General features: G+C 46.8%; 1 protein-coding gene across 1 annotated transcript; it reads right to left on the reverse strand.

The window, feature by feature from the left end:
- Nucleotides 1–18,766: 18,766 nt before the first annotated feature.
- On the reverse strand, nucleotides 18,767–20,562 carry LOC122907102 (keratin, type II cytoskeletal 8-like). The gene has a single exon (XM_044249760.1). It carries the CDS (start codon nucleotides 20,458–20,460, stop codon nucleotides 18,991–18,993), a length of 1,470 nt encoding a protein of 489 aa, XP_044105695.1. The 5' UTR covers nucleotides 20,461–20,562; the 3' UTR covers nucleotides 18,767–18,990.
- Nucleotides 20,563–21,087: the final 525 nt, after the last annotated feature.

Here is a 21,087-nt window from a genome sequence, read left to right on the forward strand (position 1 = left end):
GCAATTAGTAAAAATATGTTATTTTTCTGATTGTTAGCTTTTTAATTTTTTTATTGTTTAAAAGATGTTATTTATTTAGAGAGAGAGAGCATTCATGAAAGTGGGGAGAGGGCACAGGGAGAGGGAGAGAGAATCTCAAGCAGATTCTGCTGAGACCAGAGCCCACATGGAGCCTGAGGCAGAACTGGATCCCATGACCCTGATATCATGACCTGAGCCAAAATCAAGAGTCAGATATTTAACCAATTGTACCATCCAGGCGCCTCTGTCAGCTCTTAAAAATGAGAATATTTTAAATTTATTTTTTCATTCTAAATCATGGGTTTTTAGCTTTTTTCCCCCCTGTGGCTCTCTGTGGCAGTCCAGTGAAGCCTATGAACCTCTTCCCAAAATAATGTTTTTAACACCCAAAGAACAAATAATCCAATCAAGAAATGGGCAGAAGACATGAACAGACATTTCTGCAAAGAAGACATCCAGATGGCCAAAAGACACATGCAAAAGTGCTCAGTATCACTTGGCATCAGGGAAATACAAATCAAAACCACAATGAGATACCACCTCACACCAGTCAGAATGGCTAAAATTAACACGTCAGGAAATGATAGATGCTGGCGAGGATGGGGCTACTGTTGGTGGGAATGTAAGTTGGTGCAACCACTCTGGAAAGCAGCATGGAGGTTCCTCAAAAAGTTGAAAATAGAGCTACCCTATGACCCAGCAATTGCTCTACTAGGTATTTACCCTAAAGATACAAATTTAGTAGTGTAAAGGGGCACATGCGCCCCAATGTTTATAGCAGCCATGTCCACAATAGCCAAACTATGGAAAGCCCCTAGATGTCCATTGACAGATGAATGGATAAAGAAGATATGGGAGATTTTTTATATACATATATATGTATATATATAATATTTATATAATATATTTATTTATAAATTTGTATTATATTATAAATTTATTAAATTTATATTTAATATTATAATATTAAATATAATATAAATTTATATTATAAATTTATATAATTTATATTACATATTTATATAAATATAAATATTTATTTATATATTTATATATATACACACACACACAGCCATCAAAAAATGAAATTGCCATTTGCAATGACATGGATGGAACTAGAGGGTATTAGGCTAAGTGAAATAAGTCAATCAGAGAAAGACGATTATCATATGATCTCACTGATATGTGAAATTTAAGAAACAAGACAGCATCATGGGGATAGAGAGGAAAAAATGAAACAAGATGAAACCAGAGAGGGAGACAAACCATAAGAGACTCTTTTTTTTTTTTAAAGATTTTATTTATTTATTTGACAGACATCACAAGTAGGCAGAGAGGCAGGCAGAGAGAGAGGAAGGGAAGCAGACTCCCTGCTAAGCAGAGAGCCCGATATGGGGCTCGATGCGGGGCTCAATCCTAGGACCCTGAGATCATGACCAGAGCTGAAGGCAGAGGCTTTAACCCACTGAGCCACCCAGGCGCCCCAATAAAAGACTCTTAATCTCAGGAAACAAACTGAGGGTGGCTGGAGGGGAGGGAGTGGGGGGGAACACGGTGATTGGTTGATGGACACCGGGAGGGTAAGTGCTATGGTGAGTGCTGTGAATTATGTAAGACTGATGAATCACAGACCTGTACCCTGAAACAAATAATATATTAATGATAAAAAAAATAAAAAATAATGTTCTTAAGTGTATAAAGTAGGTATGGTTACATAGGGCCACTGAAATACAGTTTCCACAATATTAAAGAAACAAATTTATAATACAGTCATATTTGTTTTAGTGCATTAAATAAGAGTATTCACTGGCAGGCCTAATAACTGCTGAAATATTAAAGTAATAATGAGTGTGAAGGATATTCTCAGCTACCTGTACAACACTATCATATGTGCCTCCTCAGTGACAAAGTCATAGGTATTGTTCTTACCATTGTGGTGCATTGCCTGCGTTTACAATTGAAAAAAAAATACTAATTTTCAGTTAGAGGTTAATGAAAATAAAGATGTATTTTTTTTCTACCCAAGTGCATACCTCCTGGATTTTACCCATAGGAGGTAGGAAGGGGTGTTCATGAACCCCACGGTAAGAACTCCTTAAAATATTCACTATAATAACTTTGGAGTCATAATTTCCTTAAATAGGGCCTCTGCAATTGTATCAGCTTTAGGCCCTATAAAATAAAAAAATAAAAATTGTTTATTTCCTTAAATAGGGCCTCTGCAATTGTGTCAGATTTAGGCCCTATAAAACCTGGATCTTTCTTCAAAATACACTCAGGCAATGATCACTTGTCCCATCTTCACAGTGAACAGGGGCTGGGTGGGGAGAATGGCGGGGGGGGGGGGTAAAATGCTGTCATCTTCCAACTGTCACTTTCCACCCATGGCAGAGGGCTGGACCCAGGGCCTGATCTGTTGGATACTCAGCCCTCCAGCCTTCACCACCTTGGACCCTACATATCACTGGTCTGTCACCCCCTCCCACAGCTTCCCCTCTCCCCATGTGGTCCCCTCCCCCTGTGATTTCATCTCACCACCCCTCTCCCTCACACGGCCCACACACTCCTGGTCTCCTGCCTGCTCTTCCCCTGGATCCCCACATGGCTTACACTCATTTCTCTACATCTCCACTGCCCTGTCAGAAAGGAAGGTCTTTCCTAACCAGCCATTTAACTGCATAAACAAGGAACCCTGCTGGAGGCATTATCCCCTCCTGACCCGTTACACATTTACCTGCTGCTACACCCCCTCTGCACGCCCATGAGAGTGGCAGTTCCATGAAAACAGGGACATATATCCCCCCCCCCCCAGTTTTAGTGTCTAGAATGCTCTCCAGTGGGCACTTCATAAATACTTGCTGAATAAATTAGAAAACAAGAACTCCGATCAGAAAGGACGATGGGCTTAAAATCTAACAAGAGTGTGGACATGAAGCGAAATTTTGTCTGGAAAGATGAAAGGCCAGGAAAAGGCCTGACATTCACATTTTGTAAAGTGGATGTTCTCCCCCAGTCTCTGGCTTTTGAAATAAGAGTAAAAGGCCCCAAGGACACTTTGCTGGCCCACGGGTGCATGCCCCTAGGAGGGGCACATTTCCAGACCTTTATGCGGAAAGAACCATCATAATGCTGATATGTAAAGGTGTTTACCTGTCTGCTTTTGGTGCAGCGCCACGTCTTCTGGAAACATTCAGTGGCCAGGGACACGCTTTGGAGTGACTAGTGGTTTGGACCCCCGCAGCTCATCCTAGGGAAACAATCAGAGAGCGCTGCTGAGAAGCACATCCACGGCCCCAGAGAGGAGGACAGACATGAGTGCCGCAGCGCCCCAGCCGGACCCCCAGGACCCGCACCCACCACCCCCCGCCCCGGCCTCTGTCGCGGCCCGGAGCGTCGCGCGGCCGCCCTCGCCGCCCCGGGACCCCGGCCCGTGCCACCTCTACCCGCCGCGGAGAGCACAGGGACCGGCTGCGGGAGCAGGTGCCCAGCGGGATCGGGCTTTCCCCGGGACCTGAGACGGCTCGGCGCCAGGCTCGCCTCGCCCTCGACGGCCAGGAGCGCGAGGCCGCCGGGGCCGGGGCCGCGGCAGGAGTCCCGGGGGGTCGCCGCTCGCTCCGCGCGGTGGCTTTTAACCAGAGGCGCCTCCATCTCTCCAGCCTCTCCCCATCTGCCTTCTCCTAGCAGAATGCGCTCGAACTGCCCGAATACAACAACAAACCCCAGCAACTCAGCGGCACGACCCATCTCCTCCTCCCCCCCAGTCCCGTATTCTGGGCACTGCGACGAGAAGCCGCATTTCCGGATGACACAGCGCGGGGCATGGCGGTGGCAGCGACTGGGGGAGCCGAGCGGCGGCTCCCCTTAGCTCGGGAGAGTGAAGGCGAAGCCCAGCACCCAGCGGGCTCGCAGCACCCTGGAAGGGCCTTGCTTCTGGCTTCTCGGGATCGCCGCGCGTGGGCGGTGTCGCCTGGAGGGGGCGCCGGCTGCGCGGCTGGGTCTGCGCGCGGTGAAGTGTCCGCGTGCCCGCCTGGGGAGTGGTCCAGGGAAGGAAACAGCGGGTCAGAACCCAGAAGGAGTGTGTTTTTGCTATGGTGACCTTTCCCTCGGAACCAGGACTAAGCAGACATCCGTTGAGGCTCATTGCTTAGCAACATCAAGGGTTAATAAAAATGCAGAATAAAAGGCAGGTGGTACAAAAGTACGTGGATTCCGCTGCATCTCATTACTTTGAAATGCTTGATGGCTAAGTGCCGGGGAGCGGGGAGAGGTAGCTTTGCTTCTAATAGGTTTTTGCAGAAAGACACCAAACATTCCCTTGGGAGTGAATGGAAACGATGCTGCAGGTACATTAAGTTCAGTCTAATTCTGTTATTAATTCATGCGGCAAGCATTCTAAGGTGGCCAAAATGGTTAGCATGAGGTTCTTTTTTTTTTTTTTTAAAGGTTTTATTTATTTATTTGACAGAGATAACAAGTAGGCAGAAAGGCAGGCAGAGGTGCGGGGGTGGGGGGGGCGTAGAGGGGGTGGCGGAACCAGGCTCCCCACTGAGCAGAGAGCCCGTGCGGGCTCGATGATCCCAAGATCCTGGGATCATGACCTGAGCCGAAGGCAGAGGCCTTAACCCACTGAGCCACCCAGGCGGCCCAGCATGAGGTTTTATGAGTTTATTCTTTCTGAAGAGATTAAGTACCATTGTGCAAAGTTCATGTGCATCACTGATCAACTCGTGATCTACTATCACCCTTTCATTTCTTTGTGACTATTTTGCCTCCTCTATTCCTGCCTTTTCCTGCCTAACCCAAAGAAAGGCAAAGGCAGGTGAAATGATGGCATGGTGGGGATGCAGAGTGGGAAGGTAAGCAAACCGATAGTTAGTATCTGAAATCTTGCCCCAGGGTCTTCTGGAACCCACACAAATTAAAATACAAGAGCCGCTGTCAGTCATTGTTGTTCTAGCTCTTCAGAAAAATTTAACAAACTTTGCAAGCGCTTCTCCAAGAATTGTCAGGGGAATTAGACTGGGTGGGGAGACAGCTATGATTTTATTAAAATTTGTACAACCAATAACCATAACCCATTAGTTGCACCACTAAGGTATATATACATGAGGAAAAGAATGAAAAATATCGGAGACAGGTTTAAAAAAGGTACGTAGGTAAAATTTTTATTTTTGGAAATCACACTGCCCAGATGCTGCAACCAAAGTATATGTACAGAAAAGGGACTTCACTAAATTAAACTCCTATATAGCCAATGTACTTAAAGGGCCCAGTAATGTTTGGGTGGTGTAATTCCTTAGAAGACCACCAGAGGGCGCTCAAGTTTTGCTTCCTACAAAACTCCAAGTTGTAGTTCAAAAGACTCAGTAAGACAGCCCAACTGTTTCAACATCGCCTTCGTGGAAAGTGATGTGTGATGCAGGGCTGGTAACTCTAGGTCCACTGGTGTGAACTGGAACTGGGCTAAGGCCCTCTGCTGGATTAGAAAGTCTTGGACCTTGTTTTCTGTTGTGGTTTGCTGCTGAGGGAGAGGAAGTCCCTTCCCTCTCTATCAACCTGTCCGCCTCCAAGGGGGTCTTAAGTGATGGTGATCAACAGTAGTCCCTGAAAAAGTGCAATTACAGGCTAATGAATAGGTAGGTATGAATGGCAGGAGACTGTACGTCCGCAAAAGAGTGACCTCAGCTCTGCATAATCAAAAGAACTTTGTCATATGTTCTCAAAGTTAAAAGTTCTGAATAAGTACTGGGATTCCTTTTATTTTCAAATACCTCTCTGAATCTCCTTAGTCTTGTTTACTGTGACTCACTGTATTAAATATTTATTGCTGTGTTACAAATAACACCCAAACATAGTGCTTTAAAACAACAATACACACTTACTACCTTGCAGCTTCTATAGGTTAAGAATTGGGGTGTGACTCAGCTAGGTAGTTTAAGCTTGGGGCCTCTTTTATGAAGTTGTCCAATGTTGGGTTGCTGGGTCTGCAATCATCTGAGTCTGGCTGGGCTGAAGGATCCACTTCTAAGAAGCTCATTCGTGGTAGGAAGCCCCAATTCCTCATCCTATGGCTCATCATAGGGCTATTTGGGTATCCCCCTGACAGGGGGCTGGTTTTCCCCAGAGTCAGAGCTCCAACAGACAAAAGGTAGAAACCACAATATCTTTTATGACCTAGCTTTGGAATTCATACTCCATCGTTCCCTCAACATCCTAATGGTTACATAGGTTACATAGGCCAACCATATTGAATGTGGGAGGGGACAGACTACCTAAGGGTGGGAATATCAGGAGGTACAGATCAGGGCCACCTGGGTGGCTTGGTGGGTTAAAGGCTCTGTCTTCGGCTCAGGTCACGATCCCAGGATCCTGGGATCGATCCCAGCATCCTGGGATCAAGCCCCGAATCAGGGTCTCTGCTCAGCAGGGAGCCTGCCTCCCCACCTCTCTCTGCCTACTTGTGATCTCTCTCTGTCAAATAAATAAATAAAATATTAAAAAAAAAAAAGGAGGTACAGATCATCCAAGATTCCCTTGGAGGGTGTCTATCACTTGACTTGTTTTCTGGATGCACATTTGAGGGGAACGTGGGTGGCTGTGTCAGTTAAGCATTTGCCTTCAGCTCAGGTCATGATCTTAGGGTCCTGGGATAGAGTTCCTGCTCCTCCTTCTTCTTCTTTTTTTTTTTTTTTAGTTTGATTTCTATGAGTTCTTAACATTTTTTTCTTTCTTTTTATTATTTATTTTCAGCATAACAGTATTCATTATTTTTGCACCACACCCAGTGCTCCATGCAATCGTGCCCTCTATAATACCCACCACCTGGTACCCTGACCTCCCACCCCCCGCCCCTTCAAAACCCTCAGATTGTTTTTCAGAGTCCCTAGTCTCTCATGGTTCACCTCCCCTTCCAATTTCCCCCAACTCCCTTCTCCTCTCTAACTCCCCATGTCCTCCATGCTATTTGTTATGCTGCACTTGCTCTGCCCCCACCTCCTGCTCGTGCTCTCTTTCTCAAATAAATAAGAATCATAAAAAAAAGCACATTTAAGTATCTTTTCAAATGTATATTTTACCTTGTTTAATGTTATTGAAAATGTATACTTGAACCACTTTTTAATTGTATATCAGAAAATTTATTTTCCTGTGAGTACAAAGGCCTCCCTCTTCCACAGGTCAGAAAACAGTTTCTGAAGAGGTGTGTGCTGGGGATGTGTGTGTCCTGTCTTTAACAATATATGCACGATGCCTCACAATTATAAAAACTGGGGGACCTGGGTGGCTCAGTGGGTTAAAACCTCTGCCTTCGGCTCAGGTCATGATCCCAGCATCCTGTGATTGAGCCCCCGCATGGGGCTCTCTGCTCAGCAGGGAGCCTGCTTCCCTTCCTCCCTCTCTGCCTGTCTCTCTGCCTACTTGTGATCTCAGTCTGTCAAATAAATTAAAAAAAAATTATAAAAACTGATGTGTTAGGGAGAAGTTTTGCACTTTCTGGCTGGCACGTTCTCATTTCTTTCTGCATTCAGACTTTCTGGCAAATGAGACATTATACTAATATAATTCAAGTCATTCGGGGAGTTATTGGATCACTTTGCTTCGTGATTAACAATCCCAAGACTTTTTTTGGTATGACCTGACACTAGCCATTCCTGAATGGTACCTGGAATCATTCTTATATTCTTTCCCCCACTCCCCTAAATAAGGGCTCTAAAGCAGAGAGGTTGTAAGCAACCTCAGAGTTGGAGAATGGCTGAGGACTTACAGTTTCAACTCACAGTGACCCTGAATGCCATTAAAAAGTTAAGAGGAGAATGACTCATGCAGCAGAGAGCTACCATTTCTGTCAAAAGCAGAGACTGTGCCCAGGCATCAGGTAGCTGTGGCACTGATCGTCACATGATACAGATGCTGCGACAGTTCCTACAGAGGGTCTCTTGGCTTCAGAAACATAGTTGTGTGCAATGCCTTTTGCAATGACCTGTAGGGGGAAAGAGCCTGAAAAGGTCATCTAAGAGCTTTAATGTGTGTCAAGAAAGTCAAGCTTTTAACAAAGCTCCAGGGAATCCAGTTGCTTCTTCTGCGGACAAAGAATAGGGCTGAGTGGGGCCCCTGGGTGGCTCAGTTGGTTAAGCAACTGCCTTCGTCTCAGGTCATGATCCCAGAGTCCTGGGATCAAGCCCCACATCAAGTGGAAAACCTACGTCTCCTTGTCCATCTGCCTGCCACTCCTCCTGTTTGTGCTCTCTCTCGCTGTCAAATAAATAAATAAAATCTTAAAAAAAAAAAAAAGAATAGGGTTGAATAAAAGCTAAAAGCAAAGGACCTTTTCAATACTAAGTCCCTACAGTTTCTATACAGAGCCCTGCTGGCTCAGTCAGTAGAGCATGTGACTCTTCATCTCCGGGCTGTGGGTTCAAGCCCCCATGCTGAGTGTTGAGTTTACTTAAAAAAAGAAAAAAAAAAAAAGACTAGTAACAAAGGTCCTTCTGTGGGGGTTGGGATGAAGCCTTTGTACCCATTTTATTGGATCTTCTAGGACAGTTTATCATAATGGTTTGGAGCATATGGCTTTTGGAGTTAGAGAGACCTGAGTTTAAATTCTCCTGTCACTTTTCATTGGCTGTGTGACCTGGGGCACTTTATTTAATCTCTTTAATGAATTGTTTCAATTCATTCCTCTGGAATACAGGGATAATTGTATTTACCTTCCTGGGCACTTGTGAGATGACCCATCAATTGGTCAATTGATCTAAACCATAACATGACATTACATAGGATTTTTCTCTTTAAAAAACTGAATAAACTCTGGGGAAAAATTAGGGCAGTGACAATATGTGATGTCCCAAATTTAGGTCCTCCACATGGTGGCATTTCAGGATCCCAGAACCGTGGCCAGGTTCCCACCTGCTCACCACAAAGCAAAGTCTGTTGGTTGACAAGTGCTGGCCACACATAGAGCTCCTAATCAAACATGCAATTCCCTTATTTAAAAAATTCTAACAAACAGACACGAATCAACGAGAAAGCCTTCAGCACAAAAGAGAGATAATTCACAATAAACAGAAACCAGGAAAAATTCAGGGGACAGAAGAGAACAAACAGTAGCCCCTAATCAATATCCTCAGAGAAGAGAAATTCACAAAGGTAGAGCATCCATAAATGATGCCATGAAATTAAAAAAAAATCAAAGACCAGAGCTTTTGGAGATGGAATCATTTTAATTAAAATCTTCTTAATTGGGGGTGCCTGGCTGGCTCAGTTGGTAGAGCATGTGACTCTTGATCTCGGGGTTTTGAATTCAAGCCCTGTCTTGGACCTAGAGCTTATTTAAAAAGAAAAATTTTAAATGTTCTTTTTTTTTTTTTTTTAAAGATTTTATTTATTTGAGAGAGAGACAGTGAGAGAGAACATGAGCGAGGAGAAGGTCAGAGAGCGAAGCAGACTCCCCATGGAGCTGGGAGCCTGATGCGGGACCCGATCCCGGGACTCCGGGATCATGACCTGAGCCGAAGGCAGTCGTCCAACCAACTGAGCCACCCAGGCGTCCCATTTTAAATGTTCTTAATTGAAGGATTGGAAAATAAATATGGGGCCATTTTCCAGAATAAAGTTTATTATAAGGCAAAATGAAAAATTGGAAGAAAAGATTAGACACTTAAAAATCAATCTAGGAACCAACCTCTGATTGATAGTAGCTCAAAAAGAACAGAGAAAAAGGAGGAGAGGAAATCTTGAAAGAGATATAACAAATAATTTCCCTGGGATGAAGGGATATCTTCAGACTGAATGTAATATGGAGTGTTAAGCCCTGGAAATGTAAAAAGCTAGGACACTTCCAGTATTTCCACAATTACATATCAGATATGATGACGTGTCCTAGCATGGGTCACACTTAGAAGAATGTCAGAACACTGAAGAAAAATGAGAAGCTCCAATAAAGAAAAATATTAATATTAGTCCCAGGAAGTATATACCAGGAATTCTTCAAAGCACTGTTCTCGTAAATCATTGAATCATTAACAACAGCCCTGGTGAGTAGGTGTTATCATCATTCCTACTTCACAGACAAGGAAACTGAAGTCACAGAACCAGCAAATGGCAACAGAGCCGGGTTGGAAACTCAGGCAGTCTGTGAAGAGAGCTTATACACAGTGCCTTCCAACACTTCACCCACAAGGAAGGGGGTGCAGAATTCTCCAGCAATACTGGATGTTAAAATAAAATGGCTCAATGCCTCAGTATCTCTGAAGAAAAAGATTATTTCGCCCTGGAATTCTATCCCCAGCCAAATTATCAATGAATTATGAGGAGAAAAAAAGATCTTTTCAGGCATTTCAGATGGAGAACACTATTTCCTATATATCTTTTCTTAGGAAGTTATTTGAGGGTACCTGGGTGGCTCAGTTGGTTAAGTGTATGCCTTGGGCTCAGGTCATGGTCTTAGGGTCCTGGGATCGAGTCCCACATCGGGCTCCCTGCTTAGCTGGGAGTCTGCTTCTTCCTCTCCCTCTGCCCTTCCCCCCTGCTCATGCTCTCTTTCTCTCAAATAAACACATAAAATCTTAAAAAAAAAAAGGAAGTTATTTGAGGATGTAATCCTCAAAAAGAAAGGAGAAAACAAAAACAAAACAGAGTAGTAAGAGAACTCCCAGAATGACAGACTTGTAATCCAGTTTAAAACAAGATGACTGAAGTTTCCAGAGGGGAAAGAGGAACTCTTATAGAATTGCTAGCATTATTGAGAACTTGAGTGTATGTACAGAGAGCTATGGGCAGCTGTCAAATGTAGGTATGCCTAGATAAATATATAAATTAAGGTATGGCTAGATAAAGAAACAGAGAGGAAGAAAAAAGGTATATTTAAACAGGAGGGACACCTCGCTGGCTTAGTCAGTAGAGTGTGTGACTCTTTTTTTTTTTTTTTTTTTTTTTTTAAGATTTTATATATTTATTTGACACAGAGAGAGATAGGGAGAGAGGGAACACAAGCATGGGGAGTGGGACAGGGAAAAGCAAGCTCCCTATTGAGCAAGAAGCCTGGATCCTGGGACCCAAGGCCTCGATCATGACCTGAGCCAAAGGTAGATGCTTAATGACTGAGCCACCCAGGCACCAAGTGTGGGATTCTTGACTTTGGGGTTGTGAATTTGAGCCCCATGTTGGGTGTGGAGACTACTTAAAGATTTTTAAAAATCTTGAAACACACACTCACTCCAGGAAAACAAAAAGCTCTAGAAGAAGGTCATAGTCTAGATGAAAAGAGACTGGAAAGAAGGAGGTAGACATGGCATAGGTACTGTTTTTGTTTTTCATCCTAAGTCCTCTGTGCTGTTTGATATGTTAGCCACAGACCTGGGGCTTTGATGTCAATATTTATCTCTATATGTAGGTATAATCTCTGTAAGGAGCTCAGCGCTCATAGTTGAGTGGGCTGAAATAGGGAGAGGCCTGTTTCTTCATGCAGGGGTTGATTCTATAGCAAGATTCTGAAGCAAAACAGAAATAGGCAACCAAGACTAGGAAGACTTTGAGCACATTTACACTCTGAGAAGAAAACTTACAAAGTGGAAATCTGACCCTCAATCATTAGAAATAAACCTGTTTCAGGTATCAGGAAAAAAAAAATCTTTAAAGGCAGAGAAAGTTCTCTGCATTGTATTTGAAACAAAGGTGGGCGCACAGGGGGTCGAAGGGCCGGGGATCCCTCTTGTTTATGGAAACCTGGCTCCTCATGAGTTTTCATGGATTTGCACACTGCATACACACCACCTCCCAAAGTGGGAATGGGACCAGCGTGGACTTCAGGTCTGGACACACCGAGACTGCCACGGCCTGGCCCTCATAGAGAGGCCGGCCGCTCCCTCAAGGCTGGAGCCCCCTAACCAGATGTGGTCGCACAGAGCACAGGGATCTGTGGGCAAGGATGCTCAGGGCAGCTCTGTGTATAAAGTAAAGCAGAAGAACACAAAACCCAAGCCCGGAACACCCTGCACGTATGTTAGTAGGGGAACATTTCTGTAAAATTATGGTACATCCATATCCTAAGTCCTATGAAGCTGTTAAAGGGAGGAGCCTGGGCTGGATCCATTGATGCCCTTAACAAGCATGTACCGAGTGTCTCTTGTGTGCCAAGCACTGTGCTAGATGGAGACTCAGACACTAATTCCAAATCCAGCTGGGCAAGAGGAGCAGCAGACACACGACCACCACACAGGGCACACCACTCCCCGTCAGCTCCCCGCCTCCTGCACCCCCACTGATGGGTCAGGCCAGGCCGTCTGAGCTTCCCGAGCAGTTCCCACCACACACTCCCTCCCGAGGGTCTGGGGGCCTTACCAGCGCCCCCGCATCCCTTGCGTGGTTGCTGTAGCACCTTTCTCGAAAGAAGAAACTCAAAATTATCAGCAAGAAGGATTCTCACAAGTCCCCTTAAAGCCCGCTTGGTGCAGAGCAACACCGCTGGACACGGGGCTCCTAAAGCTTGGAGACTGGAGAAAGACGACAAAAGGGACACGATAATCATCAACGAGGTCTGCAGGTGTGTAAAGTCAGTAGTCGGACGGAGTCAGTCTCAGAATGTGGAGTTCTCCAGGGCAGGAGCTTAGTTCCTGATTGATGAGCCTTCAATAAATTAGAACATCGCGGAATGACAGCTCGAGAAATGGGCCTCCAGGCCACAGCGTCACACCGGTGCACTCTTAGTCCTTATATTTGGGTCCACCAGGCAGATCCATTCCTTTTTTTTTTTTTTTTTTTTTGGCTTCAGCCAGGTTGAGTTTCTGTCATTTGCAACTCCGAGGACCCTCAGGCATAAAATAACATTTGCGTCTTATTTTACAGATTATAGTGTTTTACATTGACGATAAACAATGCGAGGCAGGCGTTTTGGTCTCACCCTCTGTCAGGAAGAAGAAATGAAAATGCAAAGAAACAGAGGTTGTCCCCAGACAAGCTGACGCCTGAGCCCACGTTCCTGCCGCAGAGCCTCTGCCCCTTCCAATCAGACTCCCTTCCTCCGCCCGGGGAGCTTCAAGTCACCCCAAAGTCTGAGAATGGATGTGGTTCACGTTGTTGAGACACGATATGCGGAAGAAGTGTGATTAGTAGGAGGCAGTTTTTGGCAATCATTCATTTGAATACTTCCATTGTCTGATTTCTTTGGTCCTAATTTCTTTCAAATTCTAGACAATGGGGTCTGAAGAAATTTTGCCAGACCTCGGACTTCCCTTCATGCAAGTGGTCCAAAGCCTTCACGTTGTGGCTAACTTCTCAGCTCAGTGCATCCCTCCCTTCCTCCTCTCCTTTCTCCTTCTATCAAGTAAGTCTCTCTGCAGCCAAGCGAGGGGACAGGGCCAGGAGAACTGGCTCACATCCCTGCAGGTTTGCCAGAGCTTCCAAATTTCCTTTGTTGGGTCCTTGACAAATACGCTTAAAAGGACAGCCCCCCAGGCGGACCCCACCGCTCATTCTCAACTGTTTAATGCTATTTCTCAGCATTGCGAGCTCTGAGGTCAGCCCCAGTGTGTCTAGCCAGAATGCTAGAATTGCTATTCAGCCCAAATTTCAATTAACTTGGCAAGGGAGCCTTTATGAGCTGTGGCACCCCACCCTCTCCAAGCCCAAAAGGAGAGCGTAGGTGGGTGTCGTCTCCACTCCGGTAAATGACAGAGTTGTGAGCTCATGTTATCTGAGGATGGAAGGTCACAAATAGTTGTTTTCAAAATAAGGTTTATTCATTGAAGAAATCTAGGACAAGTTCTCCTATCAAGCTGGCTCAAGGTCTAATAAACTAACTGTTGTACCAAAAGAAAAATGTGGCCAGACTCCTTGTTCCCTGACAAGGTAAGGGTCTTGAACTGGTTCAGAGAAGTCTACGTCTTGTGGGTCAGGAAAGCTAATTAAGGCACAAACCCGGTCGGAACTCTGAGGTTCCCACACCTTCTACTTTACACCACTCTGTACCCCAAAGCACGTAGGACTCAAGGGTGCAACTGAGTGTCTGTCTTCCGGGGAGCGGCCATGGAGAGGCATTTTCTCCAACAGTTTTGAGTGCTCTTACCTCCTTGGCTGTAGGAGGCAGACCTCTCAGGGCAAGGAGATCAGGAGCAGACACTGGAAGAGAAGAAACCGAGGGACTTAAAATCCAAAGGGACTGGGCTGACGTTGTGCAGGGCAAGTTTATGCACACTGGGGTGACAAGTGCTTGCTTCCTCCTCTCATTGTTTACACCAGGACATGCACCCCAAGGACAGGAACCTCATCAGGAAAACCAGCAGGAGGTGCGGGATCTAGAGCTGGTTGGCTGGGCAGGGGGAGGACAGCACCGCTTGCCTGATCTGGTGACCCTGGGGGGTGAGAGACCTGGTCTTGGGTCTGATCCTACAGTCCTAAAACAGTTCAAGGGCTCTAAAGCCAGTCCATATTTACTTTTGTTTTTGCCCAAACTGGAGTTAATATTTGGTCTGTTTGATAAAAACAACTGCCATTATTCAATACTGGTTTTCCTCTGTCCTCAGCTTTTCATCCCTGTTAACAGCTTTTGGCCCTCTCCCGTGAGTTAGTGAGGAAAGATGAGAAATGCAGGCTGCTTTTCTCGTTCAGTGACCGCAGCTCTGGAAACACCATCAACAAGAAACGTTTATTGAACATGTACTATGTGGTAGACACTGAGCCACTTCACGAACGCTTCTCACCTAACCTTTCAGTGCCTGTTGGGAAACCGTATCCTCATCTTTCAGGCTTCGGGGGATGGCAGGGAGGCCTCACGAGGTGTCTCGTCCCACTGTCAGCGTGGACTTCTTCTCGGGTTCTGAGGGTGGGCTGTGGGGCGTGATGCGTGATGGGTAGATACCACTGTGTGCCAGGAAAAGCCTGGAACCTTCCTACACGCTGTTCCCAGCCAGGGAAACACCACCACCCTCTTTCACTATTTTTGCGGGTAAAAATTTTGACAAGTGCCATTGTTTCCAGACCTGGTTGGTCGTCAGAAATACCTTGGAGCTTCAGAGGCTCCTGGATGGCTCAGTGGGTTAAGCACTTAACTCTTGATTTCAGCTCAGATCATGGTCCTGAGATCGAGCCCTGCATCAGTCTCCCTGCTAAGCAAGCTTGCTTCTCCCTCTCCCTGCCGCTCCCCCTGCTTATACTCTCTATCACATAAATAGTATCTTAAAAAAAAAAAAAAAAAAAGAACTTGGAGTTTTATAAAAATATAGAGCTAGGTCCCCCTCGCAAGGAATATGTTGCAGTTCTCCCAGGTAGCTTCCAGCAATCTGTATTTTACCACGCTCCCCACCCACCCAATCTCCTTGACTCTGATGACTAGGTAGGTTTGAGAATCCTGGGGCTGAAGAGAGGTTGGGGCACTGGGAGTGAGTGCATGCTGGCCCCAGCTCAGCCACTATTAGGCTGTGGAGTGTGAATGTTTACTTTTCTTTTTTTTTTTTTTAAAGATTTTATTTTTTTGACACAGAGAGATCACAGGTAGGCAGAGAGGCAGGCCGAGAGAGAGGAGGAAGCAGGTTCCCCGCTGAGCAGAGAGCCTGATGTGGGGCTCCATCCGAGGAACCTGGGATCATGGGACCTGAGCCCAAGGCAGAGCCTTTAACCCACTGAGTCATGCAGACACCGCAAACATCTACTTTTCTGTGCCTTGATTTCTGTCTGTAGAATGGCGATGGCATTGAGATGCTTTTTCCGGTGCTCACTAGCAATGTGGACATACGAGCATCACCTCAACTTTCTCAGAACTGGAGATCAAACCTTCCTAAATTGTGGCTGATAGCATGTGTAAAATGGTAAATTCATGTTGTTCTCTCTGCAGTGTGGGTCCTTTCCCCTAATTACACACCCAGTAGAGGAGACTTTGGCATAGCTGGGTTTGGGTATAAGGATGCTGTTTTTTTCTTCTATAGGTTCAGTATTCTATCTTTCCATAGGAATCCTAGGAATTTTAGAACTGGAAGGGATTTTTCCTTTTGATTTTCACCATTACCTTGAACTCCCTCGGTGGGGCTTTTCCCCGGTGCTCTATTTCAGTTGTGGAACTCAAGGCACAGAATCTTACAAAAATAAAATGAGGGGCGCCTGGGTGGCTCAGTCAGTGAAGCATCTGCCTTCAGCTGAGGTCGTGATCCGGGGGTCCTGGCACCAAACCCCATGTTGGGCTCCCTGCTCAGTGGGGAGTCTGCTTCTCCCTCTCCCTCTGCCCCTTCCCCTCCTCCCCAGTTCATGCTTGCTGTCTCTTGTGCTCTAATGAATAAATAAAATCTTAAAAAAAAAAAAGTAACAATGAAACGATGACCGCTGGGTTCTTAGAGTCTCAAATGTGCATTGGTAAGGAACTGACCCCGTGGAGGATGCTGTGGTTGCTTTCTGGAGTGCTCAGCTAAACATCAGCCCTTCCGTTGGAACCCTCTGCCCCTGCAACAATGGCTGATGGCTGCCATTCATGCTTCTCCCCACTGATCAGATTAGGGATGGATGCCTGACCAAAAAGCAGCCATCAGGTTTTTCTGGGATATCTGGAGACAGGACCCAGAATTAGAGTCAGTCAGCTGTGAGAGAAGCTGAGGTGGAAAGTCATGTCAAACTGATGCCAGAGGTGGCACTGTGTTAAGACAGACCAAACACATGCTGAAGGGGACAGACCTTGAGAAGCCGGGGAAGCCAACCTGCAGACAACAGGAGGGAGTAGATGCACAGAGGCAGGCCATCAGCAAGGACCATGTGGCCTCTGAGAGAGGAAGGGAAGAAGGGCCAGTCCCTGGGAGGGCTGTCCTTTCTGCCTTTGAGCAGATGTAAGTGGCCTTCACCTTCTTATCACCAAAAGAGCCTTTAGTAGGAGGTAGCTGGGTAAGAACCAGGTAACAGACTAGGATTTCCGGGGGCAGGCAAGAGCGCGTGTAGAAGCAGGTGGGCCTGCAGCAGGGGGCAGGTGATGCTGGGGAGCCACCGAGTGAATGGTCTTCCCCCAGAACACACACGCCTGTCTAGTGCCTTTTAGCCTGTCCACAGCGGGATGCTTACAAGTACAACTCAGCATGTGTGTTGTAGCTGGGTCTGTGCCAGGTACAGAAGCTGCAAGTGATTAAGAGTAAAGCAAACCCCTCTCCAGTCTTGGGATATGGGGAGAACAGACAGTCATGTCCGGCCAGGCCCATGGCTTAGAGTCATAGAATCTTAAAACCAGAAAGGATACTACGGTTCATCCTTGCCAACCTCTCATCTAGTACAGACACTCTCTTGTCTGCTGACCAGCCTCTCTGCAGCCACCAACAAATTTCTCCACCCCAAATTACTGGTGACAGCAACTGCCTACAGAGACCTGGCAAAAGGAAGTACTAGGTGTGATGGAGAATGTGGAACCAAGTTCTAACATGCTGACTCAGACCTTTCTAACATACATGATGCCCTTGCCAATTGACATACTCCATTTTTTCATAAGGAAATCAACCAACCTGGCCCAACTGAGGGCATATTTATTTATTAAGTAATCTCTACCCCCAACATGGGGCTTGAAATCACCCCGAGATTAAGAGCAGCCGGGCACCCCAACTGATAGTGTTTTGTTTTTAATTTTTATTTATTTATTTGACAGAGAGAGAGACAGCGAGTCAGGGAATACAAGCAGGGGGAGTAGGAGAGGGAGAAGCAGGCTTCCTGCAAGCAAGAAGCCCGATGTGGGGCTCGATCCCAGGACCCTGGGATCATGACCTCAGCCAGAAGGCAGATGGTTAACTGACTGAGCGAGCCAGGCGCCCCTGTTTTGTTTTAATGTGACCTGAAATAATCCCATTTTCCTTTTTTGTCCTTTCTTGGTTGATTACTTGGTATCCATCTGCAACTGCACGACACTTGACATCCAGAGGCCATTGTCCTTTCATTTCAGCACACTAAGCCTGTAGAGTAGGGTTTGTGGGCTTACAGGTGAGTCTCTGTGTAGGTGGTTAGTAGAACGTGATCTCAGCAATGACTGGCGCGTTAAGGTTTCATTTGACAATGCTGTCTGAAGGTGATTAAGAATTTTATTTTCGAATAGGATATAAAGGCTTGGTGAATAATGACTCCCTACCTCCAGAAGCTGAAGGTCCACTTGCCCGAGTTCAGCGCAAGGCTGGCCCGCGCCCAGCACAGCACACAGCAGGGGAAGGGCACACTCACTCTCCTCTCCAAGACTCTTCATCCAAGGGCAGGAGACTTGACAAAAGCAATGTTGTGGGGCCAAGAACATTAGCAAAAGTGGACTTGAGTTCTAGCCACAGGTCCACTGTGACACAGTGAAGAACCCACCTTGGTTTTATCGGCTTTGAAATATACATCTCTTACTTCCCTAATTACGGTAGGAAATTACCGTTCAAGCTTACTTTCTCAAACATTTAGCAAATGTTCTTCCCTGCTGGCAGGATTGAAGGTGTTTTCTTTTCTTTTTTTTTTTTAAAGATTTATTTTATTTATTTATTTGACAGACAGAGATCAGAAGTTGGCGAGAGGCAGGCAGAGAGAGAGGAGGAAGCAGGCTTCCCACAGAGCAGAGAGCCCGGGCTCGATCCCAGGACCCTGGGATCATGACCCGAGCTGAAGGCAGCGGCTCAATCCACCGAGCCACCCAGGCGCCCCAAGGATTGAAGGTGTTTTCTAACACTAGTACCCAGAGGGTCGAACTGGAGTATTCTGTATCTTTGGAGTGGACTTCAGTTAACTTCTTTTTTTTTTTTTTTGGATGGACAGAGCCGGCTGAGACTTTATTTGGGACAAGACACTCGAATTGGCTTTTAGTTGGAGGCATGGACAAGAAGGGGTACCCAGGGCAGCAGAACCGCCCCCAGGGGCAGGGACAGGCTGAGGACTGGGGCTGAGTGAGTCTTAGGTGAGTCTCCTGTTCCCAATGCTTCCCTGCACAGCTCCTTCTCCCAAAGGCTCTATGGCAGCCATGAGAGCAGGGAGGCTGGGTGGGACCCCAGTGGTTGTTCACTTGGACAGGACATCAGACGACTCGGACACCAGCTTCCCATCACGGGTCTCAATCTTCTTCACCACCACAGCCTTGGAGGAGCTGCCACGGCTGAAGGACCCGGAGGGGCCAAAGCTGGACTGAAAGGAGCTCAGGCCATAGTTGAGGCTAGGGCTTGGGAGGGCCCCATAGGTCGAGCTCAGGCCACCTGAGAAGCCGTTGGTGGTCTTAGTATGGATACTCATGTTCTGCATCCCAGACTCCAGCCGGCTCTCCTCGCCCTCCAGCAGCTTGCGGTAGGTGGCAATCTCAATGTCCAGGGCCAACTTGACATTCATGAGCTCCTGGTACTCGCGCAGCTGACGGGCCATGTCCTGCTTGGCTCGCTGCAGGGCGGCCTCCAGCTCGGCCACCTTGCCATTGGCATCCTTAATGGCCAGCTCCCTGCGCTGCTCAGCATCGGCAATGGCAGCCTCCAGGGCAGCCCTCTGGTTTTTGAGGGCCTCAATCTCAGCCTGGAGTCGGCTGATGCTCCGATTCATCTCAGAAATCTCCGTCTTCGTGCGACGGAGGTCATCCCCGTGCTTCCCAGCCAATGTCTGCAGCTCCTCGTACTTGATCTGGTACATGGTCTCAGCCTCAGCCCGGCTACAGTTGGCGATGTCCTCATACTGGGCCTTGACCTCGGAGATGATGCCGTCCAGGTCCAGGGAGCGGCTGTTGTCCATGGATAGGACCACAGGCGTGTCCGAGATCTGGGACTGCAGCTCACGGATCTCCTCTTCATACAGCTGCCTTAAGAAGTTGATCTCGTCGGTCAGCCCTTCCAGGCGGGACTCGAGTTCTACCTTGTTCATGTAAGCTTCGTCCACATCCTTCTTGATGAGGACAAATTCATTCTCCATGTCTGCACGCTCTTTGATCTCCTCCTCATATTTATTCTTGAAGTCCTCCACCAGCCCCTGCATGTTGCCAAGCTCCACCTCCAGCTTCAGCTTCTCCTGGCCCAGGGTGTCCAGCTGCCGCTGGAGGTTGCTGATGTAGCTCTCGAACATGTTGTCTATGTTGCTCCGCGCAGTCTTCTGCTGCTGTAGGAGGCTCCACTTGGTCTCCAGAACTTTGTTCTGCTGCTCCAGGTGCCTCACCTTGTCGATGAACGAGGCAAATTTGTTGTTGAGGGTCTTGATCTGCTCCTTCTCCTGGGTGCGCACAGCTTGGATGTTGGGATCCACTTCCAGCTTAAGGGGGCTCAGCAGGCTCTGGTTCACTGAGACGGCCGTGATGCACCCCATACCCCCGGCCCCGCCGCCGTAGCCCCCGACCACACTCATGCTGCTGTTCAGGCCCCCCCGGAAGCTGCCGCCCACCCGGGAGAAGGCGGACGAGCTGATGCGGGAGCCAGGCCCGCTGGTGTAGGAGCGGCTGCTGAAGGCCCGGGGGCCGGAGGTGGACACCTTGTAGGACTTCTGGGTCACCCTGACGGACATGGTGGAGGCCGGAGTGGAGGCTGGAGTAGAGGCGAGTAGGCTGAACCTGACAGAGGTTCTACAAGGGGCCGAGAAGCTGCTTCTAGGTAGCGACTTGAGTTAACTTCTAAAAGGCATGCTCTCCCTCTGGGCCTGATTTTCACACATACATATTATATATGATCTATATTTCACATACCTATTATAAATATTCGAATCATTAACACACTGTCCTTATAAAAATAAACACATAAAGAGAAATCCCCCCTTGCCCCGCGCCTTTCTATCCTAGGCTCCTCCCCAGAGGCAGTCCTGTTAAAAGACTCGTGTGTTTCTTGATGTTTTCCTGTGTTTATCCTTGTATGTGCTCATGTGGAAATATATATTTTGCAGGGCGCCCAGCAAGGACTCCTGATTGCAAGGTTGTGAGTTCAAGCCCCACATTGGGTGCCTTTCCAAAAAATGAATCTTATTTTTATTAATATAAATAGGACCTTACTATTAACACTTTTGAAAGTTGCTTTTTATACTTAATGAAACCTTTCCAGTCAACATATTCATCTAATTTTTAACTGTTGCAGACATTGTATAATACAGACAAGTCACAGTTTATTTATTTTTTCCCTGTTGGACATTTGTTTCCAGTGT

This window comes from Neovison vison, chromosome 5 (assembly GCF_020171115.1).
Source record: "Neovison vison isolate M4711 chromosome 5, ASM_NN_V1, whole genome shotgun sequence".
NCBI classification, from domain to species: Eukaryota; Metazoa; Chordata; class Mammalia; order Carnivora; family Mustelidae; genus Neogale; species Neogale vison.

Bases quoted from the DNA above. Each gene is read 5' to 3' on its own strand.
- LOC122907102 (XM_044249760.1), bottom strand. From the start codon at position 20,460: ATGTCCGTCAGGGTGACCCAGAAGTCCTACAAGGTGTCCACCTCCGGC.